This window comes from Pelodiscus sinensis, chromosome 1, assembly GCF_052426305.1.
Source record: "Pelodiscus sinensis isolate ZL-2025 chromosome 1, ASM5242630v1, whole genome shotgun sequence".
Taxonomy (NCBI): domain Eukaryota; kingdom Metazoa; phylum Chordata; order Testudines; family Trionychidae; genus Pelodiscus; species Pelodiscus sinensis.
Genome location: NC_143052.1, coordinates 3283452 through 3296477, shown reverse-complemented (window position 1 = coordinate 3296477; position 13026 = coordinate 3283452). Strand labels below are relative to the sequence as shown.

The 13026-nt window shown below is 63.5% G+C and overlaps 1 protein-coding gene across 1 annotated transcript; it reads left to right on the top strand.

Moving 5' to 3' along the window:
- Nucleotides 1-1359: 1359 nt before the first annotated feature.
- Nucleotides 1360-10207, top strand: TYMP (thymidine phosphorylase). The gene is made up of 9 exons (XM_075924339.2): nucleotides 1360-1720; nucleotides 2866-3068; nucleotides 3359-3457; nucleotides 4888-5017; nucleotides 5394-5512; nucleotides 5923-6085; nucleotides 8361-8591; nucleotides 8805-8945; nucleotides 9258-10207. Exons 1-9 carry the CDS (start codon nucleotides 1573-1575, stop codon nucleotides 9470-9472), a joined length of 1449 nt encoding a protein of 482 aa, XP_075780454.2. The 5' UTR covers nucleotides 1360-1572; the 3' UTR covers nucleotides 9473-10207.
- The last annotated feature ends 2819 nt before the right edge of the window (nucleotides 10208-13026 follow it).

Here is a 13026-nt window from a genome sequence, read left to right as displayed (position 1 = left end):
AGCGGGGGCGCCCCGGTACCCAGCTCCGGCAAGAGCAGGCTGAGCCGGCAAAAGCCAGTGGGGGCGCCCCGGTACCCAGCTCCGGCAAGAGCAGGCTGAGCGGCACCAAAAGCCAGCGGGGGCGCCCCGGTACCCAGCTCCGGCAAGAGCAGGCTGAGCCGACAAAAGCCAGCGGGGGCGCCCCGGTACCCAGCCCCGGCAAGAGCAGGCTGAGCCGGCAAAAGCCAGCGGGGGCACCCCGGTACCCAGCTCCGGCAAGAGCAGGCTGAGCCGGCAAAAGCCAGCGGGGGCGCCCCGGTACCCAGCTCCGGCAAGAGCAGGCTGAGCCGGCAAAAGCCAGCGGGGGCGCCCCGGTACCCAGCTCCGGCAAGAGCAGGCTGAGCGGCACCAAAAGCCAGCGGGGGCGCCCCGGTACCCAGCTCCGGCAAGAGCAGGCTGAGCCGACAAAAGCCAGCGGGGGCGCCCCGGTACCCAGCTCCGGCAAGAGCAGGCTGAGCCGGCAAAAGCCAGCGGGGGCGCCCCGGTACCCAGCTCCGGCAAGAGCAGGCTGAGCCGACAAAAGCCAGCGGGGGCGCCCCGGTACCCAGCTCCGGCAAGAGCAGGCTGAGCCGGCAAAAGCCAGCGGGGGCGCCCCGGTACCCAGCTCCGGCAAGAGCAGGCTGAGCCGGCAAAAGCCAGCGGGGGCGCCCCGGTACCCAGCTCCGGCAAGAGCAGGCTGAGCCGGCAAAAGCCAGCGGGGGCGCCCCGGTACCCAGCTCCGGCAAGAGCAGGCTGAGCCGACAAAAGCCAGCGGGGCGCCCGGTACCCAGCTCCGGCAAGAGCAGGCTGAGCCGACAAAAGCCAGCGGGGGCGCCCCGGTACCCAGCTCCGGCAAGAGCAGGCTGAGCCGGCAAAAGCCAGCGGGGCGCCCCGGTACCCAGCTCCGGCAAGAGCAGGCTGAGCCGGCAAAAGCCAGCGGGGCTGTCTGAAGAGCTGGCAGGGCCCCGGGGGCCACAGGGCAGAAGCTGTAAGAAAGGCACCTTCCTGTCACCCCTGGCTGGAGGCCCACAGCTGCCTGCCCAGAGCCCCAGGCTGGCCCGTTCCAGCCCCGCTGTGGGCACTCAGCTCTGCCCGCCCCCCATGGAGCCAGGACCCGGCTGCACCAGGCAGGAGCCGGGGCCGGAGCGAGTCTCTTCCACAGCAGCCTCGGACTTCAGACCCACCGGGGCCGGGACCAAGGGCAGCGCCCTCCCGGGAAGGGAGCCAGGAGCCGGCATTTCCCAGGCAGGCCAGCGGGGAGAGGCCAGGGTCTGGGCCAGCTCCCCCCCAGGGAGGGGCCGGGCCCGGGCTGCAGGGCAGGGGCAGGTGCCCGCGGCCCGCTGGTTCCTGGCTGCCGGGGAAACCCTCCCGAAGGCTGGATCCCAGCCCCGATTGGCCGCGCCACGGGGCAGCGCCCACCACGCCTCCCCGGAGCCCGGGGCCGCTGGGAGCGGGGAGCAGCCCCAGTCCCTAGCGAGCCGGGGCGCCAGGAGCGGGACCCGCCGGCGTCTGCGCCCCTCTGGCTCCGGGGTCCCCGGGGCTCTGCCCGGCCCCATGGACCCGACGGGCCCCGGCCCCGACTCGGGCCCCAGCCTCCCGGAGCTGATCCGCAAGAAGCGGGACGGGGAGCGGCTGCGGGACTCCGAGATCCGGCTCTTCGTGCGCGCCGTGACCCGCGGGGCGCTCCAGGAGGGACAGACGGGTGAGCCCGGGGCAGCGGGGGGCAGTTGTGAGTCCCTGGGGGGCTGGGGGCCCCGGGGCAGGCGGGTCCCTGGGGGGGGGCAGTTGTGAGTTCCTGGGGGGCTGGGGGCCCCGGGGCAGGCGGGTCCCTGGCGGGGGGGCAGTTGTGAGTTCCTGGGGGGCTGGGGGCCCCGGGGCAGGCGGGTCCCTGGGGAGGGGGCAGTTGTGAGTTCCTGGGGGGCTGGGGGCCCCGGGGCAGGCGGGTCCCTGGGGGGGGGCAGTTGTGAGTTCCTGGGGGGCTGGGGGCCCCGGGGCAGGCGGGTCCCTGGGGGGGGCAGTTGTGAGTTCCTGGGGGGCTGGGGGCCCCGGGGCAGGCGGGTCCCTGGCGGGGGGGGGGCAGTTGTGAGTCCCTGGGGAGCTGGGGGCCCCGGGGCAGGCGGGTCCCTGGTGGGGGGGGGCAGTTGTGAGATCCTGGGGGGCTGGGGGCCCCGGGGCAGGCGGGTCCCTGGCGGGGGGGGCAGGTGTGAGATCCTGGGGGGCTGGGGGCCCCGGGGCAGGCGGGTCCCTGGCGGGGGGGCAGTTGTGAGATCCTGGGGGGCTGGGGGCCCTGGGGCAGGTGGGGGGGCAGGTGTGAGACCCTGGGGGGCTGGGGGCCCCGGGGCAGGCGGGTCCCTGGCAGGGGGGGCAGGTGTGAGATCCTGGGGGGCTGGGGGCCCCGGGGCAGGCGGGTCCCTGGCGGGGGGGGCAGGTGTGAGTCCCTGGGGGGCTGGGGGCCCCGGGGCAGGCGGGTCCCTGGCAGGGGACAGGCTGAGCTCCAGGGCATGGGGGTCCCAGAGGCCGGCCCCCTGCACGTTCCCTGGGAGGCGAGGTCCTCGGGGGATCTCTGCTCTGAGCCGGGTGCGGATCCGGGAGCCCCCTCTGCTTTGGCCTGGCTCAGCGCTGGGCTCGCTCTGCCCAGGGCGGGCCCCAAGTGCCCAGGTTAATTTCTCGCTTGGGTGGGGGTGGGAGAGCCCCCCCCAGGGTGCGGCTCCTGCCTGTCCCCTCCTCCCAATGCTCACCAGCTGCCAGGCCTCCGGCCCCATCACCCAGCCCCCCTGGGTGCCGGCTCCAGCCTGGTCCTGCCCAGCCCCCGGAGCTCTGCCGCTGAGCCGTGGCTCTGGCCCCCAGGGGCCATGCTGATGGCCATCCGGCTGCGGGGCATGGATCCGGACGAGACGCTGGCGCTGACCCGGGAGATGGTGGTGTCGGGCAGGGTCCTGGAGTGGCCCGACAGCTGGCAGAGGCTCCTGGTGGACAAACACTCCACGGGGGGCGTGGGGGACAAGGTCAGCCTGGCGCTGGCCCCGGCCCTGGCTGTCTGCGGCTGTAAGGTGAGCTCCAGCGCCTGGGCAGAGACCGAGGGGTGCTCACGGCAGCTGGGCTGGGACGCAGGCGAGGTCGGTGTCTCCCTGTGGGCCAGGCGGGCAGCGTGGTCGTGGGTGCGCCCGGGTGCCCTGCTCCGGGCGTGGCCCTGCCATTGCGTGGCTGCCAGCCGACGTGGCACCTGGCCGGAGTCTCTGCCCCGTGTGGATTCCCTTCGGCACCAAGGGGCTCATCCCGCCATCGCCGGCCTGCCCGGCTGCCTCTCACCAGCCCCTGGGGCCTTCTCTCCCCCCGCCAGGTGCCCATGATCAGCGGGCGGGGGCTGGGCCACACCGGGGGCACGCTGGACAAGTTGGAGTCTGTGCCGGGGTTCAACATCTCTCAGAGCCCCGAGCAGGTAAGGGGGCCGCTGCAGGGGCTGGGGCGGTGCCAGGGGAGGGAGCTCCGAGGGTCTGCCTGGTATGGGGGGGGCCCCATCTGGGGCCAGCCCCCCATCTCTGGGACAAAGGGGGGGGCACAGCATACAAGTGTCCATAGGGGCTAGAGAATTCGCTATCCAAAGGGGGAGAGAGTAAGACAGAGATCTTACTGCCTCTCTAGCTCCATGGGATGCCCACGGCTCGAACCCTGTGCACAGACGTAGTCGCCTCTGTGGCGGAGTGGGGGGGCTGCCTGCTCTGTGCCCGGGGTCCCCCTGCGCTGGGATGGGAGATTCCCACTGACTCACCCAATGTGGATTAACCCAGACACCCAGGCTCAGCCGCTTAGGGAGAGACAAAGGGGGGCGGAGGCCAGCACCTGGCTGGGGGCAGGGCTGGAAAAGAGGTTTTTGTTTCTGGCTGGTATCATGGAGGAAGCAGCCTAGGCAAGGGGCTGGGATTTAGGGGCCCAGTCTCCCCATATCAAGGGGGGTTGAGGCATCCTAGGCCTGCCCTGGAACCAGATGACATCTGTGCTGTGCTGTATCCTGGAGAAGCAATAAACCACCTCTGTTCTACTGGCTGGTGGAGTCTGTCCCTGCCACTACGGGGTGCAGGAGTCGGAGGAACCCCGACGCGCCGCCACTGCCTCACTTCCAGAAAGATTTCTTGGCCCTGGAAAAAGTTCAGAAAAGGGCAACGAAAATGATCCAGGATTGGGAATGGGTCCCATAGGAAGAGAGATTAACAAGACAGGGACTTTTCAGCTTAAAGGGGGGTTAGAGATCTATACAAGCATGACTGGCGTGGAAAGGGTGAAAAGGAAAAGCCATTTACTTGTTCCAATCACACATGAACGAGGGGGTCACCAAATGGCATTAATAGGCAGCAGGTTTTTTAGAAAGGGAAGGTTTTCTTCACACAACGCACAGTCAACCTGTGGAACTCCTCGCCAGAGGATGTGGTGATGGCCAGGACTTTAACAGGGTTCAAATAAGAACTACATAAAGTCATGGCTATTCACCAGAATGGGTAGGGTGGTGTCCGTGGCCTCTGTTTGTCGGGGCTGGAAATGGGTGACAGGAGGAATCATTTGGTGATTCCTTGATCTGTTCACTCCCTCTGGGGCACCTGCCATTGGGAGACAGGAGACTGGGCTAGTTGGACCTTTGGTCTGGCCTCTCGGGAAAGGAGCTGCGGGAAGAGACCAGAGCTGGGGGGAAGCCAGTCAGCGCCTTGGCCCGGCCCTTGTCTCTTCCCCGCCCCGAGGCCCTCAGACAGCTGGGCATCCCGCTCCCAGCGCCTGCTGGCAGTGGCCAGCTGCTTCCCGCTTGGCTGTTGCCCAGAAAGGGCCCTGCTGGGGTAACTAGCCCCCCCCCACGCTAATGGCCCCTCCCCGGTGCTGCAGATGAGGCACATCCTAGAGCAGGTGGGCTGCTGCATCGTGGGGCAAAGTGAGGAGCTGGTCCCGGCAGACAAGGTGCTCTACAGCCTGCGAGATGTCACAGCCACGGTGGACAGCCTGCCCCTCATCACAGGTACCAGCGCCTTGGCCGGGGTGAGGGAACGTGGCGGGGGTCCCGTCGGGCGGCCCCCTGGGGGGTGCGGTGGAGCGCCCGTCAGCCCTGCCCGAGAGCTGGGGGGTGTGGGAATGCCGAGGCCCCGGGAAACCCTGCAGTCTGGGCTGGGGGACCTGCCCCTCACCCCGAAGTCCAGCCCCCTGCCCCTTGGGCTGACCGGAGCCCAGAGCCAGCCCCTGGGGCTGTGCCAGGCGTCTGACCGGCCGTGGCGGGCGGCAGAAGCCCCAGGGGAGGGCACTGTCCCTGGGAGCCGGGCGTCAGACATCAAGGCAGGATTTTGCCGCAGTCCCTGGGGCCAGGTCTGAGCTCCCCCCTCCCCCTCGCGGCTCTGCAGCTTCCATTCTGAGCAAGAAGGCCGCGGAAAAGGTCTCGGCCCTGGTGCTGGATGTGAAATTTGGCAGCGCCGCCCTGTACGCCAGCCTGGAGAGCGCCCGGACCCTGGCCCAGAGCCTGGTGAGTGGGCCAGGCCTGCCCGCCCTGGGGGAGGCGGCACCGCCATCCCCCCCCCCCCCCGGAGCCCCGAGTGGCCTGCCCCATCCCCCCTCTGCCTGCCGGGGCCTCCGCACCCCCCTCCCTGTGCTGACTGGCCTCCCAGGGGGCCAGAGGTCTCCTGTGGGCCCCGACACCGGGGCCGGGCAGCCCAGGCCCTGGCCCGAGGGGAACTGGGTCCCCGACTCCACAACAGCCGCCCGAGCAAGGCCTGTCCGAGCCTGCCGTGCCCAGGGGGACGCCAGAGCCGGGGGGGGGCGGGAGCTGGAATCACGAGGCCGCAAGAGGGTGACGCTGGGTGGAAGCTGCCCCTCCTCCACCTGGGGCCGGGGGGGCGCTACCCCCCCCCCGTGCTCACTGCTCTGCCCCTGCAGGTGTCAGTGGGCAGCCGGCTGGGCATCTGCACCGTGGCCGTGCTCAGCAGGATGGATGGGCCCCTGGGACGGCGCGTGGGCAACTCCCTGGAGGTGCTGGAGGCCCTGCAGTGCCTGGGGGGCCAAGGGCCGGCGGATCTGCGGCAGCTGGTCACCATGCTAGGTGTGGGGAGCTCAGGCACTGCAGCCCTGGAGGGCAGGGGGGCGCTGGTGTGGGGGGGGCGGCGCATGCCAGGTTTGCCCATGGCCAAGGCTTAATGCCGTCCCTGGAGAGCAAGGAACATCCTTGGCTCCAGCCCTTTGTCCCCCCTGCCTGGCCGGGCTGTGGACACGTTCCCCCCGGCCGGGCTGAGAAGTTGTTCCTGGGGGGGGGAGGCAGGAGCTGAGTGCGGCTATGGGCCGGGGGTCCCTGGGTGATGGGCTGGTAGGGTCGCCAGGTGTCCAGTTTTGAACCGGACGGACCGGTATTTGAGCTTTCTGGACGGGAAACAAATGGAGAAAATACCGGACGTAGAAATGTCGGGTATTTTCTAATTAAGTCAGTTGGATTGTTATCATGAGCAGGGCTCGCCAAGTGGTGGCAAGCCGCACAGTCCGGCACACTGCACTGCGCACACACTGCACTGCGCACACACTGCTCTGCGCACACTGCACTGCGCACACTGCACTGCGCACACCGCTCTGCGCACACACTGCACTGCGCACACACTGCTCTGCGCACACCGCTCTGCGCACACTGCACTGCGCACACTGCACTGCGCACACACCGCTCTGCGCACACCGCACTGCACGCACACACCGCACTGCGCACACCGCTCTGCGCACACACCGCTCTGCGCACACACCGCACTGCGCACACACCGCACTGCGCACACTGCACTGCGCACACACCGCTCTGCGCACACACCGCTCTGCGCACACTGCTCTGCGCACACACCGCACTGCGCGCACACCGCACTGTGCACACCGCTCTGCACACACCGCACTGCGCACACCGCACTGCGCACACCGCACTGCGCACACCGCACTGCACACACCGCACTGCGCACACCGCACTGCACACACCGCACTGTGCACACCGCTCTGCGCAGCTGTGCCGGCTTGTAATCGACTCAGAATCATAGAATAATAGGACTGGAAGGGACCTCAAGAGGTCATCGAGTCCAGCCCCCTGCCCTCAAGGCAGGACCAAGCTCCGTCTACACCATCCCTGACAGATGTCTATCTAACCTGTTCTTAAATATCTCCAGAGAGGGAGATTCCACCACCTCCCTTGGCAATTTATTCCAATATTTGACCACCTTGACAGTTAGGAATTTTTTCCTAATGTCCAATCTAAACCTCCCCTGCTGCACTTTAAGCCCATTACTCCTTGTCCTGTCCTCAGAAACCAAGAGGAACAAATTTTCTCCTTCCTCCTTGTGACACCCTTTTAGATATTTGAAAACCGCTCTCATGTCCCCCCTTAATCTTCTTTTTTCCAAACTAAACAAGCCCAGTTCATGAAGCCTGGCTTCATAGGTCATGTTCTCTAGACCTTTAATCATTCTTGTCGCTCTTCTCTGTACCCTTTCCAATTTCTCCACATCTTTCTTGAATTGTGGCGCCCAGAACTGGACACAGTACTCCAGCTGAGGCCTAACTAGTGCAGAGTAGACTCGCCACGGGCAAGTAGATCACACTAATTGTCGAGCCCCGATCGTGAGTATCAGTGCGTAGTTGCGCACGGCGTGAGCGTGTCTACCAGCCAGGCAGTACGCAACGACGCCGTAGAGAGGAGGGGCATGGACGTGGGGGCGGGGCAGGATGGAATCCCGGGGCCAGACTCACCCTGCCAGGACCGTGCGCGGGACGGGCAGCACCCCGGGATCTGCATGCCCCCAGGCCAGCCCCGCTCCCTGCCAGCTGGTTCCCCCGGCCAGCCCCACTCCCCCCAATCTCCTCCCAGCCAGCCCTGCTTCCTGCCAGCCGTCCCCCCCCCCTGCCCTGATCTCCCCATGCCAGCCCCGCTCCCCCCAACCCCCTCCCAACCAGCCCCACTCCCCGCCAGCCAGTTCCCTCCAGCCAGCCACACTCCCCCCCAATCTCCTCCCAGCCAGCCCTGCTGCCCGCCAGCCCTCCCCCCCCCCATCTCCTCTGGCCAGCCCTGCTCCCCCCGACCTCCACCTGGCCAGCCTCACTCCCCTCCCGGCTGGCCTCCCCCGCATCTGAGATCAAGTGTATCCAGCATTTCTTTGAAATCACCTGGTAACCCTACTGGCTGGAACAGGGCCCAGGGACAAAGCTGGGGCAGGGCCCGGCCAGCTGGGGGCTCGCTCGGTGGGGCTGTGTTGGGGGCATTGGAGGGAGGAGGAGGAGGCCACCTTGAGGGGGCTGCATGGGGGATGGAGGAGGCTCTGTTGGCAGGAGTGAGACCCCCGCCTGTCTCCCCCATGCAGGGGGCTCTCTGCTCTGGCAGTGTGGGCAGGCCGGCTCCGTGGGGCAGGGAGCTGCCCGCATCGCGGCCACGCTGGACGATGGCTCGGCCCTGGGGCGGTTCCAGGCCATGCTGCAGGCCCAGGGGGTGGAGGCCGGCCTCGCCAGGGCCCTGTGCGCGGGAACCGAGGAGCAGCGCTACCAGGTGCTGGGCCGGGCTCGGGCCCAGGAGGAGCTGCCCGCTGCCCAGGACGGTAAGGCAGGGCGGGGAACAAGGGCGGGGCAGCCCCGGTCGGTAGCTCCCCTGCCGGGCCCCATGGGGAGCTGCTCCCTGCCCCCCGCCACGGAGAACCCCAGGGAGCCAGTGCTGGGTAGGGGGCACTGTCTGACCCCCCCCCAATCCCATAGGAACGCCCTCGGGCTGGGCTGGTGCCTCCCTCACTGCCAGTCCCCCCCTTTCTCCCCAGGCACGGTGCAGAGAGTGGAGGCTCTGCCCATCGCCCGGGTGCTGCATGAGCTGGGAGCCGGCCGCACCCAGAAGGGGCAGCCGATCAACCACCGCGTGGGGGCCGAGCTGCTGGTGGCCGAGGGGCAGCGCATGGCGAAAGGTGAGAGCCGGGCGGGGGCAGAGTCCGGCCAGGCCCCCAGACCCGCTCAGGGTTCCCCGGCGTATCCGCCTGCTCTGGGCACCCGGCCCCAGCTCTGCCCGCGTGACCCGGCACCGCCAGACCGTGGCACAGAGACGATGGCAGAGCCTGGGCGGGAGGCTGGCGCCGGCCTGGACGGGGGAGACACCGGATATAACCCCCCCGCAAACTGGGCACCGGGCTGGATTAGAAAAAGTGGGGCGAGGGGAGGGGCGCGGGAGGAGGGTGGGAGCCGGGGAACAGGGGGCTCAGCCGCTGCCCCCGTCTCCGTAGGTTCGCCCTGGATCCGGATTCACTACGACAGGCCGGAGCTGAGCGCCGAGCAGCGCCGCGCCCTGCAGGGGGCGCTGGTCCTGGCAGGCTCGGAGCCCTTCACGCCCAGCGGCAAGGTGGCCGAGATCCTCCTGCCCCAGGGCAGCCGGACCCTGGAGGAGCTGAGTGGGGAGCAGGCCTGCGGGAGCGGCCAGGCGCTGCTCAGCCCCGCCTAAGGGGGGCGCTGCCCCCCGGCTCTTCGCTGCCCCCTGCAGGCGCCGCCCCTCAAGCCTCTGCCTCCTGGACGGGGCAACTTGCCAGCGCCCGCCAGCCCCCTCCAGCCCCACTGCCAGCCCCACTGCCTGTCCCCTCCAGCCCCACTGCCTGTCCCCTCCAGCCTCAATGCCAGCCCCGTCCAGCACCACTGCCTGCCCCCTCCAGCCCCACTGTCCATCCCCTCTGCCCATCCCCTCCAGCCCCACTGCCTGTCCCCTCCAGCCCCACTGCCAGCCCCACTGCCTGCCCCCTCGAGCCCCACTGCCTGCCCCCTCCAGCCCCACTGCCAGCGCACGCCAGCCTCACTGCCAGCCCCACTGCCCGTCCCCTCCAGCCCCACTGCCAGCCCCATTGCCAACCCTATCCAGCCTCACTGCCAGCCCTAGTGCCAGCCCCACAACCAACCCCCCTGCCAGCGCCCACCAGCCTCACTGCCAGCCCCACTGCCCCTCTCCTCCAGCCCTACTGTCAGCCCCCTCCAGCCCCAACGCCAGCGCCTACCAGCCCCATTGCCAACCCTTTTCAGCCCCACCACCAGCACGAACGACTGGGCAATAAAGTGTCTTGCTCTGCTACCCTGGTGGTGGGTTGGGGTAACTCCTCGCTCTCTGCTGCACGCGAGCTGGCTGCTGTGGCTGGACCAGGCCAGGTGCTTGGCCCAAAGGTGCTGCCCCCTAGAACCACACCCGGCCTGCCCGTCCCCTGCGGCTGCTGCCCCGGGCGGGCGCCTTGCTGCCGGGCTGCTCCTCGCTGCCGCTCCGCTCGGGCCGCGCCGCCTGCCTTGCTCCACTGCCCCCCCCCCCCCCGAGGGTCACATGCAACCCACGGCCCGCCTGGCCCGCCTGCATAGAATCATAGAATCATAGAATCATAGGACTGGAAGGGACCTCGAGAGGTCATCGAGTCCAGCCCCCCGCCCTCAAGGCAGGATCAAGCTCCGTCTACACCATCCCTGACAGATGTCTATCTAACCTGTTCTTAAATATCTCCAGAGAGGGAGATTCCACCACCTCCCTTGGCAATTTATTCCAATATTTGACCACCCTGACAGTTAGGAATTTTTTCCTAATGTCCAATCTAAACCTCCCCTGCTGCACTTTAAGCCCATTACTCCTTGTCCTGTCCTCAGAAACCAAGAGGAACAAATTTTCGCCTTCCTCCTTGTGACACCCTTTTAGATATTTGAAAGCCGCTATCATGTCCCCCCTTAATCTTCTTTTTTCCAAACTAAACAAGCCCAGTTCATGAAGCCTGGCTTCATAGGTCATGTTCTCTAAACCTTTAATCATTCTTGTCGCTCTTCTCTGTACCCTTTCCAATTTCTCCACATCTTTCTTGAAATGTGGCGCCCAGAACTGGACACAGTACTCCAGCTGAGGCCTAACTAGTGCAGAGTAGAGCGGCAGAATGACTTCACGAGTTTTGCTTACAACACACCTGTTAATACAACCTAGAATCATATTTGCTTTTTTTGCAACAGCATCACACTGTTGACTCATATTCAACTTGTGGTCCACTATGACCCCTAGATCCCTTTCTGCCATGCTCCTTCCTAGACAGTCGCTTCCCATCTTGTATGTATGGAACTGATTGTTCCTTCCTAAGTGGAGCACTTTGCATTTCTCTCTATTAAACCTCATCCTGTTTACCTCTGACCATTTCTCTAACTTGCTAAGGTCATTTTGAATTATGTCCCTATCCTCCAAAGAAGTCGCAACCCCACCCAGTTTGGTATCATCTGCAAACTTAATAAGCGTACTCTCTATCCCAATATCTACATCATTGATGAAGATATTGAACAGTATGGGTCCCAAAACAGACCCTTGAGGAACTCCACTTGTTATCCCTTTCCAGCAGGATTTAGAACCGTTAACAACCACTCTCTGACTACGGTTATCCAGCCAATTATGCACCCACCTTATCGTGGCCCTATCTAAGTTATATTTGCCTAGTTTATCAATAAGAATATCATGCGAGACCGTATCAAATGCCTTACTAAAGTCTAGGTATATGACATCCACTGCTTCTCCCTTATCCACAAGGCTCGTTATCTTATCAAAGAAAGCTATCAGATTAGTTTGGCATGACTTGTTCTTCACAAACCCATGCTGGCTATTCCCTATCACTTTATTACCTTCCAAGTGTTTGCATATGATTTCCTTAATTACCTGCTCCATTATCTTCCCTGGGACAGACGTTAAACTGACCGGTCTATAGTTTCCTGGGTTGTTCTTATTCCCCTTTTTATAGATGGGCACAATATTTGCCCTTTTCCAGTCTTCTGGAATCTCCCCTGTCTGCCATGATTTTTCAAAGATCATAGCTAAAGGCTCAGATACCTCCTCTATCAGCTCCTTGAGTATCCTGGGATGCATTTCATCAGGACCTGGTGACTTGCTGACATCTAACTTTCCTAAGTGATTTTTAACTTGTTCTTTGTGTATCCTATCTTCTAAACTTACCCTCTCTCTGCTTGTATTCACTACGTTAGGCACACCTCCAGACTTCTCGGTGAAGACCGAAACAAAGAAGTCATTGAGCATCTCCGCCATTTCCAAGTTTCCTGTTACTGCTTCTCCCTCCTCACTAAGCAGTGGGCCTACCCTGTCCTTGGTCTTCCTCTTGCTTCTAATGTATTTATAAAAGGTCTTCTTGTTTCCCTTTATGCCTGTAGCTAGTTTGATCTCATTTTGTGCCTTTGCCTTTCTAATCTTGCCCCTGCATTCCCGTGTTGCTTGCCTATATTCATCCTTTGTTATTTGTCCTAGTTTCCATTTTTTATAGGACTCCTTTTTTATTTTGAGATTGTGCAAGATCTCCTTGTTAAGCCAAGCTGGTCTTTTGCCATATTTTCTATCTTTCCTACACAGCGGAATTGTTTGCTTTTGGGCCCTTAACAACGTCCCTTTGAAATACTTCCAACTCTCCTCAGTTGTTTTTCCCTTCAGTCTTGCTTCCCATGGGACCTTACCTACAAGTTCTCTGAGCTTATCAAAATCTGCCTTCCTGAAATCCATTACCTCAATTGTGCTGGTCTCCCTTCTACCTTTCCTTAAGATCATGAACTCTATTATTTCGTGATCACTGTCCCCTATACTGTCTTCCACTTTCAAGTTCTCAACTAGTTCCTCCCTATTTGTTAAAACCAAATCCAGAACAGCTTCTCCTCTGGTAGCTTTTTCAACCTTCTGAAACAGAAAGTTGTCTCCAATGCAGTCCAGAAACTTATTGGATAGCCTGTGCCCCGCTGTGTTAGTTTCCCAACATATGTCTGGATAGTTGAAGTCCCCCATCACCACCAAATCTTGGGCTTTGGATAGTTTTGTTAATTGTTTAAAAAAGGCCTCATCCACCTCTTCCACCTGGCTAGGTGGCCTGTAGTAGACTCCTAGCATGATATCACCCTCGTTTTTTACCCCTTTTAGCTTAACCCAGAGACTCTCTACACAGCTATCTCCTACATTCATCTCCACTTCAGTCCAAGTGTGTACATTTTTAATATACAAGGCAACCC